The sequence below is a fragment of the Panthera pardus genome, unplaced genomic scaffold, assembly GCF_024362965.1.
Source record: "Panthera pardus isolate Hobbes unplaced genomic scaffold, ASM2436296v1 HiC_scaffold_13, whole genome shotgun sequence".
NCBI classification, from domain to species: domain Eukaryota; kingdom Metazoa; phylum Chordata; class Mammalia; order Carnivora; family Felidae; genus Panthera; species Panthera pardus.
In genome coordinates this window covers 136,630,438-136,648,669 of record NW_026526688.1, presented here as the reverse complement: position 1 = coordinate 136,648,669, position 18,232 = coordinate 136,630,438, and the positions used below count along the sequence as shown (strand labels likewise).

At 38.7% G+C, this 18,232-nt stretch overlaps 1 protein-coding gene across 3 annotated transcripts in view; it reads left to right on the top strand.

Annotated features, from left to right (window-relative positions):
* Positions 1-18,232, top strand: part of GPAT3 (glycerol-3-phosphate acyltransferase 3) — a 61,990-nt gene that overhangs the window by 31,546 nt on the left and 12,212 nt on the right. For 2 of the 3 annotated variants that reach the window (XM_053901421.1, XM_053901420.1), the window contains exons 4-7: positions 10,894-11,164; positions 14,890-14,964; positions 15,486-15,575; positions 17,691-17,784. In XM_053901421.1, the coding sequence (XP_053757396.1) occupies positions 10,894-11,164; positions 14,890-14,964; positions 15,486-15,575; positions 17,691-17,784 (530 nt within the window). The remainder of the gene's footprint in view (positions 1-10,893; positions 11,165-14,889; positions 14,965-15,485; positions 15,576-17,690; positions 17,785-18,232) is intronic. The other variant, XM_053901422.1, reaches the window with a different exon arrangement.

Sequence of the window (18,232 nt, the reverse complement as noted above, 5' to 3'; positions counted from 1 at the left end):
ATGTGATTCAGAGGTAAGGGCAAATGTAATTTTGTGGGTGCCTGAAACTTATACAACTTGGAGAGCCTAATCTTTAGGTAAGAGAATATAAAAAATTAGGAATGAGACCTTGGAAGGAGCTGTGCAGGTGAAGAGACTGAAGATGAACCTTACTGCCTTCATGGTCAATCTATCTTTGGCTCAGAGAGTTTGAGCTCAAACCTAGAGTCATGGGTGAAGGCACAACAGATTGTTGGAACCAAAAGAGATGGAGGCTGTTTCCTAAAAAGGTTGGCTGAGTGACAAGGTTAATGAGGAGGCAGAAGGTGTTAAAGTATTTCTAAGAGCAACAACAATAAAACACCAGGGGTGATTATTCTTTCTAAACCTTGACTAACCTATAAGATGGGGCAGCTGCTTCTGCCACAGCGAGGACTTGAAGAGCAAAGTACCAGAAGGACATTTGTGTGCTGAAGTCATAAAGTCATAAGTCCGACAGAACAGCTTCCTTGGACAACTCAGACCTGGCTGAACCACAGAACTAGGGAAGCATCAAGCAGGGGCTGCTTATCATGAGAAGGCATTAGAGACCTAATCAATGTGTTCCTGGCTATGAAAGATTCCTCCCCTAGTTTTTTTTGGTTGTTGTTGTTGTTGTTTGTTTGTTTTAAGTGACTTGGGTTACAATTATCTGGGAAGGATGAGTAAGTCTAAGTCAGTTAGTGACAAGTACATATCCAGATTAACGATAGGTGGAGGCCATGTATAGTTTTTCTTGCATCAAAGTTACATTCCTTCCCTCAAAGATAGAATAGATACTTGTAAGAACTGTTACTCAGGGCTTTCTATTTAACAAGGTGAACTGGGCCTGATGTGGAGTCGATGGGAAAGATTGTACACGTTTGGGACTTGTCAAAGGGCAGGTGTTGGAGAGGGTGATGTGGAATTTGAAGCTTGCGGATGTGAGGAAGCATTGCATTTTGGAGTCACAGAGTTGGCTTCAAATCCTGGTTCTCTTCCTTATTGTCTTTGTGGCCCCAGGCAAGTTACTCAACCCTACTGAGTCTTAGTTTCCACATCTGTAAAATGTGGGTAACAGACAATACCTCGTAGGGTTATGGGGATTATGGAAGTGCAGGTGTCAAGTGTTTAGCATAGAGTCTGGCATCAGAAAACATTCAATAACTGTCAGTTGTCTTCTAGTTTAGGATGGGAAATTTAAAACTATTCAGGGGAAAAATATGTATGATTGCCTGGAGCCTCTAATTGGGATTATAGCAAGAAATTGTGGAGACTCTTAAATGTAACATTTTTCTTATTTTTAAGAAATTGAGGCACAATTAACATATTAAAATGCACAAATATCAAGTGTTCAGCTAGATGAATGTTTGTGTATTTATAGACCTGTCAAAGAACCTGTTACAGTCCCCCTAAAGAACATACCCCAAATCTCAAAAGCTCTCTCAAGCCCCTGACCATATATAGTGCTCATCCCTCGGTCCCTGTGCAACCACTCTTCTGATTTCAGTCATCAATTAGTTTTAACTATTTCTGGAATTCACATAAATGGAATCATACAGTATGTGCTCTGTTGTACCTATTTTTTCCACAAAGTATAATGTTTATGAGATTTCTCCAGGTTACGTGACTCAGTGAACTTTATTTTAATGTTTATTTATTTTTGAGAGAAAGAGACTGAGAGAGACAGAGTGCAAGCGGTGGGGGGGGGGGGGGGGGGGGGCGGGCAGAGAGAGAGGGAGACACTGAAACAGAAGCAGGCTCCAGGCTCTGAGCTGTCAGCACAGAACGTGACACCGGGCTCAAACTCAGGAACCGCGCGCAAGATCATGACCTGAGCTGACGTTGGAGGCTTAACCGACTGAGCCACCCAGGTGCCCTTCCACTCATGTATATTTTTAAAAATGTAGTTGATGTTTTACTTTAGTTGATTTGGGGTTGGGCCCGACAGCTGTGGTTTTTTTTTTAATTTTTTTTTTTTAATGTTTATTAATTTTTGAGAGAGGAAGAGAGACAGAGTGTGAGTGGGGGAAGGGTAGAGAGAGAGGGAGACACAGAATCTGAAGCAGGCTCCAGGCTCTGAGCTATCAACGCAGAGCCCGATGTGGGGCTCAAACTCACAGACCGCGGAATCATGACCTGAGCTGAAGTTGGACATTTAACCGACTGAGCCACCCAGGCACCCCCCAACAGCTGTATTTTTATAGGTTCCCAAGATGTTTTGATGCAGAACCATGCCTAGTCTAGCTCCTTTTCCCTCTCCTCTGTGTTTAGTGCCTGACATTCTCTCTCTAGAGTGGCTGACGACTGACTAAATGAATGAATGCTTTTGGTTTAGATGAGGAAATTGACTTTTCAAACGAGTTTCTTAAACAAATTTTTAAAAAAATGTAGCATTTATTTTTAAGAGGTATAAAGAATAGTGTCACTAATCTTATACCCATCACCCAAATTCAACAAGAGTTTGCATCATCTGTCCTTTTTTCAGTTTTTCCTTTGTGGAAGTATTTTTTAATTAAAATTTAAATTACAGATGCAGTATGTGAGCAAGGTAGAAAATTAGAGAATACAGAGAAGCTATCAGAAACACCATATTCTCACCTTAATGCGTCCTTTTATGGAAGTAGTTTAAAACTAATCCCAGAGAATATGCCATTTCGCCTTTAAGTACTTCAGTATATACATCTCAAAAAATTGACTTTTTAAAAAACAACCCTGACACCATTGTTAACTAAGTTAGTAACAATACACTGGATTTTGAAAAAGTACTTAGGAAGGACAGCAGGGGTAATCAGGAACACAAAGGATTCACTGTGAAATAAGCATAGTCAATTCCCTAATTATGTAAATTATAGAAATTATAACCTGACTATTGGCCCAGGGAATTTTTTGCACACGGTGTATCTAGCATTTAGCCCTGCCGTGTTACAGCTAAATTTTTGTGATAAAAGGTGACAAAGGGAGGGCTGGAAATCTGTACAGTTAGGTGGCTATTTAGTTGATGCACCGATGGATATATTCATATGTATGACTGATGGAAAAGAACGAGAACAGAGATTGGTGGTCTGAGGATCCGTCCTAGGCCCTTACTGGTGAGAACCATCTAAAGACCTTTCAGTCTTGGGGCACCTGGGTGGCTCAGTCAGTTAAGCAGCCGACTTCAGCTCAGGTCATGATCTCGCGGTCCGTGAGTTCGAGCCCCGCATCGGGCTCTGTGCTGACAGCCCAGAGCCTGGAGCCTGTTTCAGATTCTGTGTCTCCCTCTCTCTCTGACCCTCCCCTGTTCATGCTCTGTCTCTCCCTGTCTCAAAAATAAATAAAACATTAAAAAATAAATAAATAAATACCTTTCAGTCTTTAACTAAATCTAAGCGATTGCTTGAATGTGGGTCTTCTTTCTCTGGAGCTTGACGTTGCATATTTTTGTTCTTTAAAGCCAGCAGCAGTGGTCCATGCCACCCCCGACTCCAACCACATGCAGTTAATCTTTACAACTAGTTTACTTTGGTCTCTTCTTTAATCACATGGCTGAGTCAGGGAGGATATTGGAGTATGGTGGGGGTAGAACGTACGCCCGGCTTCCTTGCCAAGGACCACAGCCCCTCAGAGGAGCTCCTCACACCAGGAAAGGGACTTCAGTCCCAGTGGTTGGTGCAGAGACAGGTAAACTCCTCCCTGTCCACTTGCTTAGGGGGATATGAATTTATTTATTTATTTATTTATTTATTTATTTATTTATTTATTTATTTTTTGATCATGGAAGTAGGTATTTATGTAATCCTGTAGTGGATAAATCACTGAAACGGGATTCACAGATACTGCCTCCTTCAATTCTTCTTTTTTTAATTTAATTTTTTTATTGTTAAATTTTTTTAATGTTTATTTATTTTGGGATAGAGAGAGAGGGCATGCAAGCAGGGGAGGAGCAGAAAGAGAGAATCCAGGTAGGCCCCACGCTGTCAGTACAGTGTGGCTGGAGGATGGAAAAACTGTAATTTATAAATGAACTGTGAGATCATGACCTGAGATGAAATCAAGAGTCAGATGCTCAACCAACTGAGCCACGCAGGTGCCTCCAATTCTTTCTTTCTTTCTTTCTTTCTTTCTTTCTTTCTTTCTTTCTTTCTTTCTTTCTTATTTTTATTTTTTTAAATTTTTTTTATAAGTTTATTTATTCTTGAGAAATAGAGACAGAGCATGAGCAGGGGAGGGGCAGAGAGAGAGGAGGAGACACAGAATCCGAAGCAGGCTCCAGGCTCTGAGCTGTCAGCACAGAGCCCGACGTGGGGCTCGAATTCACGAGCCGTGAGATCGTGACCTGAGCCAAAGCCTGGCGCTTAACCCACTGAGCCACCCAGGTGCCCCCCATTTTATTTTTTTTAAACTGTGGTAAGAACACTTAACATGAGATCTATCCTTTTAACATTATTTTTAAGTGTATAATACAATATTGTTAACTATAGGCAATATTGTACAGCAGATCGCAAGTAAAATTTTTTTTTAATTGAAACTTAACATACATAGGCAAGAGTGTAAAATTATAAATGTACAACTTAATTAATTTCCCAAAGTCAATTTATTCATGTATCTCTCATTTAGATCAAGAAAAAGAACATTATCTAGTACCCCTGAAAGTTTCCCAGTGTCCCCTCTAAGTCACTACAGGATAAGGAAGTATATTTTTGTTAATTCCAAACCAGATTTAATTTATTTTCTTAAAAAATTTTTTTTGGAGGGTGCCTGGGTGGCTCAGTTGGTTAAGTGTCCAATTTTAGTCTCATAGCTTGTGGGTTCGAGCCCTGCCTCAGGCTCTGTGCTGACAGCTCCAAGCCTGGAGCCTGCTTCGGATTCTGTGTCTCCTTCTCTGCCTCTCCCTTGCTTGTGCTCTGTCTCTCTCTTTCTCAAAAATAAATAATTGTTTTTTTTTTTGTTTTTTTTGTTTTTTTTTAAATATTTATTTATTTTTGAGACAGAGAGAGAACATGAACGGGGGAGGGTCAGAGAGAGAGGGAGACACAGAATCTGAAACAGGCTCCAGGCTCTGAGCTGTCAGCACAGAGCCCGATGCGGGGCTTGAACTCACGGACCGCGAGATCATGACCTGAGCCAAAGTCGGACGCTTAACCGACTGAGCCACCCAGGCGCCCCTAAATAATAGTTTTTAATGTTTATTTATTTTTGAGAGAGAGAGAGCACGCATGCAAGTGGGGGAAGGGCAGAGAGAGAGAGAGAGAGAGAGAGAGAGAGAGAGAGACAGAATCCCAAGCAGGCTTCAGGCTGGGAGCTGTCAGCACAGAGCCCAACAAGGTGCTTGAACTCAGAAACAGTGAGATCATGACCTGAGCTGAAGTCAGACTCTTAACTGACTGAGCCACCCAGGTGCCCCCAAACCAGGTTTAATTAAAAAAATTCTGGTAGAAACAGTGCTAAAAAAGATTTCTACTTCATGGTATTACTAGTATATGATCACCTATGTTTTGGGGTTAGTTGGGCTTATGATTGGATAGGATTCTAGCTCAAACAGATTAGTTCAATTCAAGTTTCCAGGTGAGAGTGTGTTTTGAACTCTAAGCTTCTGACTTTTGGAATATAGCCCATTCGTAGATTAAAGATCAACTTCTCTGTATAAAGTCCATTGTATACACTTTTGGTCTGTAGTGGGCCCTAATTTTCCCTAACTGCTGACTTAGAAACACGCTTTACAACTAGAGGATTGAAAAACTACTGTGATTTATAAATGGGCAGTCATTCCAAGAGTTCGCTCAGCTAATTTAGAGTTAATTATATTTGAGATCGTTTTAACTTTAGCCTCCATTTAACAGGACTTTCGTAGCTGATTATTTATGTACCATGACTTGCTGAGGGCACAGGGCACAGGGCAGCTTGTGCAATTAATCTCTTGCATTAGATAGAGATAGTTTTTTCATTTTATTTTCATTCAAGCATGAACCTTGTTGGGTTGGCCAAAGCGTTCAGTATTAGGACAAAGTTCAAATGTTTATGGCCTTACTGTTTTGATTTATGAAACAAAAGGAAATATTTCCTAGAATCAGGGTCTCATCAGTTTATGAAGGATCCTGAAGGATCAGGACTAATTTGTTGGTGATAACTAGGTTTCCTTAATAAAAACTGATGTCAAAATTGTGTCTGTGCTAGTTAAATCCAGTATGTATTTTTAATCTATATTTTGAAGACTTTCAGTCTATTTATAAATGTGTCTTCGTGCCAAAAGAAATATTTCCTCTTTTTCTTTCTAATGTGTACTTTGGTGCCTGATACAGAGTAAGTATCCCCTATGTGTTGATTGAATTAAATATTTTTTTTCTCTCAGAAGATATACCTAGGGTAAATTGAATCAGTGTTTCTGACCATCGTAGTCAATATAATTCAGGAAGGAAGTAATATTACGTATTTAGTAGTGCTGCTTTTGACATCTAATTTTAAAATAATACCCATTTTCACATTTTGTGTGCCTTATTAAAGAGCTTCTAAGCTGGTACCTGCTTTCTTATAATATAGATCTTTATCTTAGGAAAAATCTTCAGTTTCATGTAACTTTTTTTTGGGGGAGGGGTATAGCACATGTGTAGCCACTACTTAGTTTAATAAATAAAGCTTTACAGAAACAATACAATTCTTTGGTGTATCCCTCCCTGATTCCATTCCCCTGTCAACCCCTGAAACTATTACTCTCATTTTAATGTTTATTATTTTTATGCATCTTTTCATATTCCCCCATACATGCATATATCCTTAAATGATACATAGTATTTATTGTTTTGCATTATTCAAGCTCTATAAAAATATCACCTTCCACATATCATTCTGAGTTGTTTGTTCCTGCTGATGTTTGCAAATTACCTAAGGGAGTAATTGTAATAGTTAATTTCTTTTAGCTCTTGTGTAGTATGCACTGTATGTATCCATCTCTTTTTTATATGAACTGCCTTTTAGTATTTATTTTTATTGAGGTATAATTAACACAACAGTAAGTTTTAGGTGTACAACATAATGATTTGATATTTTAATACATTGCTATCTATCTATCTTACGTACCTTTAGATTGATTCCGCTATTTTGCTATTGCCCACAATGTGGCAGATGTTCTTATATATGTCTACTTTGCACAATTTTATAAGAATCTCTCAAGCATGAGGGAAAAGCTCTTCTTTAAGGTGGGATGCCAGATAATACATGTGGAAGGAGTGAGAAAATACCATTTTAGAATACACATAGTACCAATTTATTCAGGAAGGACCATTAATAGCTGCTAATATTGGGTGAAGGTTTGAAGAGCAGGATATTTCCATGGTCTCAAACATTTCCATAGTCTCAATATTTCCATAGTCTCTCCTTTATACATACTTATCGATAATAATTCTCCACTTACTAATCAAAAAGACAAAAATAGTAACTTTATAGTAGAGAAACCTGGTAATAACTATCTTAAACCAAGTGGTCAAAGGAACAGTTCATTAATCGTGGGACAGATATCACGTGTTCCCGGTGTGACGCATGGAGGATACATCGTTCATATAGTATTTCTGCCTAAAGTGTACAACATGCCTCTAACCATGAGGAGACATCAGATTAACCCAGATTGAGACCGTCCACAAAATAAATGGTTTGTAGTCCTAAGAACATCAATATCTTGAAAAACAAAGAAAGGCTGAGGAACTTTTTCATATAATTAGGACACTACAGAGATGACACATACATATCGTGTATGATCCTTGGTTGAATCTTGGGCCAGAAAAAATGATATGAAGGATATTACTGGGACCATTGTCAAAATTCGAAAAGGGCTGTACATTTGTACTAGTATTGTAGTAACGTCCACTTTCCTGATTTCAACAGTTGTACTGTGGTTAAATAAGTAAAACTTCATGTGTTGAGGAAACCAATGCTAAAATATTAGGGGTAAAGGGCATGATGCCTGCAATTTGTTCTCAAGTGGTCCAGGAAAAAGTATCATTTTACATATATCTAGAGATAGAACACTAAAGCAAATGTGACAAAATGTTAGCAATTTATGAATCTGGGTAAAGTGAACTATTGTTGCAACTTTTCTGTAGATTTGAAATTATTGAACAAAAGTCTTCCTGAGGAATATCTGGAAGGAGAATTGCTGGGTCTTGGGCTACGAATTTCTTTAAATTTACTAGGTGGTACCAAATTGTTTTCCAAATTTTCACCAACACTGGATACTATTCAATTTAAAGTTTGTATTAATCTTTATGGGTATGAAATAGCATTTCATTGTGGTTTTTGTTTGTGTTTCTCTGCTTATAGTGGAGTTGAACATCTTTTAAAATGTGTAGTCATTAAGGCTTACTCTTTATGAATTGTTTGCCACATATTTTTAAAACTTTCTCTTATTTTTTTGTATGTCTTTTCTTTTTTAAGTTTGTGTACTTATTTTGAGAGACAAAGTGCACGAGTCGGGGAGGGGCAGAGAGGGAGAGAGAGAGAATCCCAAGCAGGCTCTGCGGTGTCAGCTCTTACCCCAATGTGGGGCTCAAACTCACAAACTGTGAGATCGTGATCTGAGCCCAAACCAAGAGTCCGACGCTTAACTGACTGAGCCACTCAGGCACCCCTTGTATGTCTTAACATATTCTGGAAATTAATCCTTAGTCAATTAGATGCATTGTAGTCACCCACATACTTTTGAAAGAGGCTTAACAAGGAGTGCCTGGGTGGCTTAGTCGGTTAAGCATCCGACTTCGGCTCAGATCATGATCTTACAGTTCGGTTCATGGGTTTGAGCCCCACTTTGGGCTCTGAGCTGACAGCTTGAAGCCTGGAGCCTGCTTCAGATTCTGTGTCTCCCTCTCTCTGTCCCTCCTCCACCTGTCCTCGCTCTCTCTTGAAAATAAATGAATAAACTTAAAAAGAAAGGCTTAACAAAAATATAAAATTGAGTTGTATTTTATTTGAGCTCCACAAAATTAAGTAGGTCAGGGGGGCAGAGAGAATATTGCACATCAAGTGGATAAACGCTGGGGGCTGGCTCCTCTTTACAGATCTGTCTCCTCGCTCAGTTAAATAATGAGGCAACTCAAACTTGAAATTTTATCTCTGGCCCCTCCAAAAAACATTATGTTTAGAAGGGCTGTCCACTTGTCTCCAGTGTGTTTCATTCTGAGATTTGCTGAATAGCTTGTTCTCCCTACCCTTCTAGAGGTATTTTTTTTTAATTAAAAAAAACAAAAAAAGAAACCCACAAAAACCCTATATATTGCTAAATAATGAAATTCTTGCTCCGCTAAATATTGGTCAGTGCTTGGATTGAGTAAGCTGCTCTGAGTGGTATTGCAGTGTTCACAGAGCAAGAGGGTAGTTCACCAGTGACACTGTCTTGGTTCATCCTCTAATAGGAATCAAATCCTTTTCAGAGATGGTGAAGAAAGGTTAAACCACTTAGACTTGATGGCTGGAAAAGATAATCTAATCATCTCAGAACTTGCTTTATTGCTCTAATTTAAGGTGATTAGTTTGCATGTTGGCAAAAACCAAACAAAAAAAAAAAAAAAAAAAAAAAAAGAAAAACCACCCAAAAAACCCAAAAGGAAAATCGTGTAACTTGAGTCCTGTAAGGAAACTAAAACTTTTCCCAACCCCTATTTTGTAAAGGAGGACACCAACTTAAGTGACTTGTCTGTTTATACAGTCACAGAGCCGTTTTTGTCCTAAACAGAACTTGACCTTGGACTCCAGGTCCTCTTTACTTTCTACTCCAGTGCCTTATGCTTCCATTCCTTCAAAAAACTGATATATCACCTCTTCATCAATGGATGCATGCACTTGTTCTCCAGGGGTTAGGTAATATAGCACTCTTCACTCTCCTTACTGGTTTCCCAGTAAACTGGAAAGTGAGACAATCAAAAGGGATCTTCTTTCAGGGAATTTAACCTCTTAATCACCATCTCAAAAGAAAAGACTTTTCTACTTTGGGAGGTAAATTCCTTTGCGGCACACCCCAGAGGGGCAATCAGATGGTCTTGTCACTGTGTGTGTAACTACTTTTTATTCAAAGATCTCATCTATGACTCTCACTTAGTAGTTAAACTGGGTGACAGTAGTCATTTTTTCAACTTATGAAATTTATGGTACCTTAAAAATCTTTGAATTATTTTCCTTATGGGAAATACAATTACTGTTTAAGGAGGAAAATCTAGTCGTATTGCCCAGAGATAACTGCTTAATGTGGCCTTCTTGACATTTTTTCTATGCATATATATTTCAGAGTTAGATAGAACTATAGTTTTAGATCTTGCCTTTTTTCACTTAACATTAGAGTATTTATTAACTAGGGTATTTATTAGATGCATTATATCTCATTGTCTGGATCGATTATAATGGAAAATGCTACAGTGAACACTCTTGCCTACATTTCTGATTATCTTAACTATTAATGTTTCCATGAATTCAGTTAATGAACATTGCTCACTTTTTCACAGGAGACTGATTTTCTTATTAAATAATTTTTGCATATTAAAGACAGCAGCCTTTTGCCAATTGTGGTAAAGACCTTTTGCCACTTTGCTTGCATTTTGGTTTTATGGTTTTTATCAGGGGTAAACAGAAGGTTTTATTTTCACACAGTCTAGTTCTATACTGGAGAGTTTGTTCGCTAGCGGTGTGGAGGGAGGAAATGCAACAAGAAAAAGGCTACTGAGGACCAGTAGTGAATTGAAGTCATTCGGTAGAGGCCATTTCATGCAGACTCAGTGATTTCACCTCTTTTCCCACTGTGGTTGCTTGTCTTTTATTTTTGAAATCTGCTTCGTGTTACCCATTAAATCTGTTTATTTGTCTTCTGTACAAAGTTGCCTCATTGGTCAGTTCTTGTGTCCTATGGCATTTTCTCATGTTCTGATGCTTTCTTTTAAGGTATTATCCAAAGAGATGAGTCACCCATGGAAAAAGGGCTCTCTGGTCTGCGAGGAAGGGACTTTGAGCTGTCTGACGTGTTCTATTTCTCCAAGAAGGGCTTGGAAGCCATTGTGGAAGATGAAGTGACCCAGAGGTTCTCCTCAGAGGAGCTAGTGTCGTGGAATCTCCTCACAAGGACCAATGTAAATTTCCATTACATCAGTCTGCGGCTCACCATGGTGTGGGTACTGGGCGTCATAGTACGCTACTGCGTCCTACTACCCCTGAGGTATGTCTCCTGCCCAGTAATTTGATGGTATAATTGGTTCGGCTTTCTTTTTAAATCATGTATATCGGGACATGTAAATCATGTCCCATGAGAGTAGTATGGTACTAATCCCACCCCTTCACACCTGCAAAACACCACCAAATGTGACCTCCACAGGAACATGTTAAGTATCTATTCTCCTTTCACATTTTTTCCCAAATGGAAGTGTTTTTCAGAATCTACTATGTATCAGTCTGGATCCATGTTGTTCTTTCGGTCATAAATAATTTGAGGATGAATAGAAAGGGAAGTAGAAAAAAGAAGAGAGAAGATTTATAGTTTTGGATTCACCAGAGTGTCAACCAAACTATAACTGCCTTTCTTTGCTAGTCTTTAGCAGTTCACAGTTGCCCAGGAGAGAAAAAAATTTCTGAGAGTGGTTACCACATGGGAGAGAGCCATTCAGAAGACTGAATTTGTTCCATCCAGTTCCATTATGATTACTCACTTTTCTCTTTCTTTCTTTTTTCTTTCTTTCTGTCTTTTCTTTTTTCCCCTTCCCTTCCTTACCCTTCCCTACCTTTCCCTTCCCTTTGCGGGGAGCAGAGAGAGAGGGAAAGAGAGAATCCCAAGCAAGCTCCATGCTGTCAGCACAGAGCTTGAACCCATGAACTGTGAGATCATGATCCGAGCCAAACTCAAGAGTTGGGCACTTAGCCAACTGGGCCACCCAGCTGCCCCTCACTTTCCTTATTAAAATTTTCCCCCACCTGTGTCCCCTTCTGGTTCTAAGTTTGAATGCTGACTGAGGTAGGAGGTACCTTCAGGTCCAGTTTACTGGAACCACAGTGTGGAACATAAGATTAGCAGAAGTGACACTGCGCAGTGGGAAGGAGCATGAGTAGCCAAGGTGTATTCAGCATGGTGATGGGAGGTTGTAGGCATGTGTACCATTCACAATATTGCTATTGATCGTCTTGTTTGCTTTCCCTCGACACAGCCTTGGCATCCTCTCAATAGAGTTTTCCAGATAGTTGCTATCAGCCACCTTAAATGGGCACATGAGTTGAAACTTTTTTACCATCCCTCGGGTGGCCTATATTTGCCTCATTTAGGTCTATTACAAGAGTACAAAGAGTACAAAGGTACATTGTGTGTGTGTGTGTGTGTGTGTGTGTGTGTGTGCACGTGCCCATGTTGCCAGTTGGGGCATGGTTTGTCTTTTGGGAATCATTTCAGCTGTGATAACAAAGTGAAATTCAGGATTTCACATCTACTTTTCCTTCAACCTTAAACCGGTGTTCCCAAACTGGGGTTCATGTACTCTGAGCATGCACAAGACTATCCACTGGTATACATGCATGAACTTTTATTTATTAGAGATTTCTAGTCTATTTATAATTAGAAATTCCATTTATTGTTTTTTATTCTTTTTCTTTTAAGTTTTTTAATACTTATTTATTTTTGAGAGACAGAGTGAGACAGAGCACGAGCAGGGGATGGGCAGAGAGATAGGGAGGGGGACACAGAATCCAAACCAGGCTCCAGGTTCTGAGCTGTCAGCACAGAGCCCGATGTGGGCCTCGAATTCACCGACTGCAAGATCATGACCTGAGCTGAAGTTGGACGTTTAACTGACTGAGCCACCCAGGCGCCCCTATTCTGTTCTTATTCTTAAAAAGGAATGAAACTTCAATAAAGTAGAGTATATAGATTAGCTCTTATATCTCCACTTGTCCCATGAGTCATTCACTGTATCTAAGGCAACGTGGTAAAAAAGTGAGGATTTTGCCACACAGAGTATTTGAGATGCCCTCATTTGTTGGTTAGCTTTTGGCTGCTGTGGCTGCCAGCAAATGGTATTATGATTCTGTTATCTAGTTACATTTAAATAACACTCACAAACTAAAGAAATAACATAAAAGATTCTTGTGAAGAAAGCAGGTGTAGGATAATCCAGTAATGTAAGCACCCAGGAACAGGAAGAAATGGCAGAATTGAGACTCCTACTTAGTACATACTCTTCAGTGTGAAAGAATTGCTCTGAAAATGCTTTATAAGATGAGCTGTTGCTACAAAGTGAACACTCAAAAAGCAGACTGTGCTAAAATTGATTATGTTGATGTTTGCACAACTCTGTGAATAGGCCCCAAACCATTGAACCCTTTAAAGGGGTAAATTGTATGATATGTAACTTGTGTCTCAGTAGAACTCTTATAAAAAACAGGTTGTGACTGAAACCTTGTGTCATCTATGAGAACTCTCATGTTGGCTCTCTTAAATTGGAAAACAGAATTTTTTGGCCTGTTCATCAAGCAAATAAAAGCTTTCAATAGTTTTGAACCCAATTATGAAACATGTTAAAATGTAAGGCCCTTCTGACTTAATGTATAGGAACAAATGATTGCCATTACAGCAGGATAGCAAAACGTTCTTTTAAAACTTTTGCATAATTGGTGAATGAGATTAAGCAGTGATTTAGTTATTGCATCAGTGCTGGCATGAAAATGTGGCATCGAAAGAAAATGGAATCTGAACTTCAAATTGTTCTGTCAAAAGGTCTTAAAATAAGACTTCAACAAGGTTTCACACCTTAAGAAGGTGTTTATAAGGAAGTCCCCCTTATTTTGAAAGATTTTAAATCTCAATTTTTTCTTTTTGGGTTAATCCTACTTACATTTCTAAAGGTGACTATTTTCTTTCTGAAGTGATTAGAATGTATATTAAAAGCACTTTTCAAAACTGAGAAAGTGTCTTCGTGGAGATTAGATGTGAGTTACCACAAACATGCAAAGGGACAAAGGTCTGCATTAAAGGATTTCTACATGGTGATATAATTTGGTGTTCTTAATATGAAAGAGCTTTTCTTGCGATTTGCTATAAATTTTAAATTCCCTAGAGAAAAATTTGAATTGTACCTCCCTCCATCATGAAAAAACACAGAAAAACAAGTTACTTTCATACCTTTGGAAAATATTTTCTTTTACACCCACAGTATGCCCACCAATGTATCCTGAACAGAATTAGATAACTCCTTTCAACCTGACGTGACTCCTTTATACAACATAAAACTTTTTATTATGTAAGATGTTAGTTAATATGAATATATTTTTGAAAATTAAAATAATTCTGAAAAGCAAAAGGGGCAAGCCTTTAAATTTATTCTTGTCACTAACCCACTTAACCCTTTGGTGATTACATAGATTGAATTTGATAGCTTTATAAATAAATTTCCAAGCCTTCTCTATGCATCTATCAACTAGTTATATGCTTGCTGTTGTTTTGAAAATGGTTATCATACTCTACATATTATTTTGAAATTAATTTTGCTTTTCTTTTCTCAAAAGTACCAAGGACCATTCTCCCATGTCAGAATCTATAGATTTACTTGATTCTTTTTTTTTTTTTTTAATTTTTTAATGTTTATTTATTTTTCAGAGAGAGAGACAGAGACAGCATGAGTTGGGGGTGGGGAGGGGCAGAGAGAGAGGGAGACAGAATTTGAAGCAGGCTCCAGGCTCTGAGCTGTCAGCACAGAGCCTGATGCAGGGCTCTAACTCACGAGCCGAAGTCAGATGCTTAACTGATGGAGCCACCTAGGCGCCCCTACCTGATTCTTTTTAATGGCACTGCCATACATGTTTCGCAACTTATTTACAATGTAATTATTTATGAATTTTCAGGTTATTTCCCTCTACTGCTGCTATTCAACTAACTTTCACATTACCTTTTCTTTTCTTTTTCAGGGTTACCTTGGCTTTCATTGGGATCAGTTTGTTGGTATTGGGAACTACACTGGTTGGGCAGCTTCCAGATGGCAGGTGAAATGTTTGCCTCCACCCAGCCATAAATAGGATCGTCCCTTTTCTTGGCCTTATCCTCATAAAAGAATATTTGATTCCTATGTATTGCATCAAATTTATGGCCTCATCACACTTATTAAAATTTTGCTTACTTCGTATTCATAGTCTTCATCTGATTTGCCACCACACTTTCATATAAATCCTAAGAAATTGTTTTTCAAAGGGGAAATGAAGAAAAGAAAATAGAGTGAGGGACTCAAGGAAACCACGAGAGCGTTATCATCCGGTCAGGCTCATCAGGCTGAGACCAGAGAAGCTTCAGCTAATCTTGGTCAGGCATTTATCATGATAGTCTAGTAGGGCGGGAGCTATTTTCCATTAGAATTTTATCCTAATGCGTCAATGAGACTTTAAGAATTGAACTATGCTTGTGTTTCAGAACACAGTATGCTGCTGTGAAGGAGCACATTGAAATTTTTATTCTATTGTCTCTTAGCAGTGCCCAGAACTGCACCATAAAGGTTTCCTCTTTTTTTCAGCCTCAAAAACTGGCTGAGTGAACTGGTTCACCTGACTTGCTGCCGGATCTGTGTGCGAGCCCTCTCTGGTACCATTCATTACCATAACAAGTGAGTGTGTGCCTGCTTCCTTCTGCCTTTCTGTTCAGGAAGTCCAGCCCATGACTGACAGTAGCAGGTGGAGGAAGCAGATGAAATGAAAGTCCTTCCAGTGTGTTCATTCTTGCTGCTTAGAGTGTCACAGACATAACAATTTTGCCCGAAAACCTTTTAAAAAGCCATCCATTTGCAGAAGGAACATAATAATAGACATGTGATGACACTTAAAAATTGGGCAGGGGTGCCTGGGTGGCTCAGCCCATTAAGCGTCCGACTTTGGCTCAGGTCATGATCTCATGGTTTGTGAGCTTGAGCCCCACTTAAGGCTCTTTGTCCCTCCTCCCTCACCTCTCAAAAATAATGAAAAAACATAAAAACAAAAAACAAAAATTGGGCATTTATGGTGTGCAGCCAGGCCCGAGCTTCTCATAGGCCATCCTATGAGAGAGACACTGGTGTCCTGTTTTACAGGTGAAGAGCTGGGAGCCCTGGGATTGGTTGTCTAGGGTCACATGCCTGGCACGTGGCAGAGTGAGGTTGTGAACTGGGTCTGTCCATATTAAAAGCCATGAAGTTGACAGGCCTGTAGTGTGGAGGAAGGAGGACTGGCCTTCGAGTCTTGAGGCCTGGTTTCCAGTCTCAGTCCCGCTGCTTCTGAAATTCTGTAACTGAGCCTTGAGACAGAACACCCACACTTTGCTTCCCTCACCCCTAACTGTAGAGGGTAGGGGTAGTGGTAGCTAACTTGTTAGCTGATTGAAGTAATTTTGGTTGTTTTAATTACTTTTCTGTTAACTCAGTTTTATTTTTTTACGTTTAATCTCATTGTTTTAAAAGTTCTCTCTCTCTCTCTTTTTTTTTTTCCCTGACTGGGTCTTTCTGTCTCATTTGTAGAAGGGAAACATTTTCTCATTTGGCTTTACCATGTGTTACCAACATTGAGAGGCCCCTTAAGTTTCTAAAATTACATGATTTTTTCATTGAGCTGTGAGTTTTGGGGTGAAAAGTAGAAGAAAATGCTTTGATAGAACTGTGATCAAGAAGAGATACTATCTACAGAAAAGGTGCTTTAATTACATAGAGAGTTCGTAACTTATTATATATAGAATTACTTCTAATTTTATTTATTTATTTATTTATTTTAACGTTTATTTATTTTTGAGACAGAGAGAGCATGAACGGGGGAGGGGCAGAGAGAGAGGGAGACACAGAATTGGAAGCAGGCTCCCAGCTCTGAGCCATCAGCCCAGAGCCTGACGCGGGGCTCGAACTCACGGACGGTGAGATCGTGACCTGAGCTGAAGTTGGATGCTTAACCGACTGAGCCACCCAGGCGCCCCGAATTACTTCTAATTTTAAAGAAAACATGCTAAAGTTGTTATGCATTTGGTTGCCTTTCTTCTTTGTATAGGGCCAACAAAAACTACTTTGCTTCATTAATATCAAATACTGGTTGAACTTTAAGATAAAGGTCGGCAAACTATGGGGCTGGAGGCCAAATGTGGCCTGCCATCTGTTTTCTGTAAATAAAGTTTTATTGAAACTTATTCATTTATATATTGTCTGTGACTGCCTTTGTGCCCAAATAGCAGAATCCGGTAGTTTTGACAGGGATTGGCTGGCTTGCAAAACCTAAAATATTTATTATGGCCCTCAGTAGGAGAAGTTACCAGCCTCTGCTTTAGGGGGATAAGAGGGAGGAAACTATAGTAAATTTACTTTTTGGGTCATTGTGAAGCTACTAAAAGTGATGCATTTAAAGAGTGGAATAATATGAAAATACTTACAAAATATGTGAAACTTACATATCACAATATTAAAGTTGTGGAATCTTTGTAATTCAATCTAATATTTTTAAATTACTTTTTCATTATAAAAGGAAAATATGATCATTACAAAAAAACAATGTAAATATATATAAAGGGAAAGTCATGGGCCCCTTCTTCTCTATCTACTTTTACCCCACTCCCATCATACTGCCTAGAAATAACCTTTTAAGATGAGCCCATATACTTTGAAACTGTACTTTTAATGTACTTTTTAAAGTAAAATAGGATGAATCTCTACATGCTGCAGAATAGTGGCTCTTTTCCAGGGTATAGTATTTACCACTGTTTGTAATTGCAGACAGTACAGACCCCAGAAGGGAGGCATTTGTGTTGCCAACCATACTTCTCCAATAGATGTTTTGATCTTGACAACAGATGGATGCTATGCTATGGTAAGAGCAGCTCATTGATAGTTCAAGTAATTGCATGATTTGTGGATTGTTCAAACTTTTAATTTATTTTGGCACAAATTAGAAAGTTTTATATTAGAAAGTGACTCAGTTATACTACGATAGCTGTATGAATTATATAACACATTAAATGAGGACTATATGGGGCAAGAAAAAGAAAGAAAAGAGCCATTATATTTAAGGTAATAGAAAGTTGGGGACACTTGGCTGGAGTATGAGACTCGGTGGAGTGTAAGACTCTTGATCTCAGGGTTGTAAGTTCCAGCCCCACCTTGAGTGGAAAGATTACTAAAAAGAAAAAAAAAAATCTTTAAAAAATAAAAATGAATAAATGGATCAATCTCTTTTTAAAGAAAAAAAAGATGGTAAAAAATTTAGCTTAGTGAAATATAGACATACATGAACTTGATAGGAATTTACAAAGTTGACT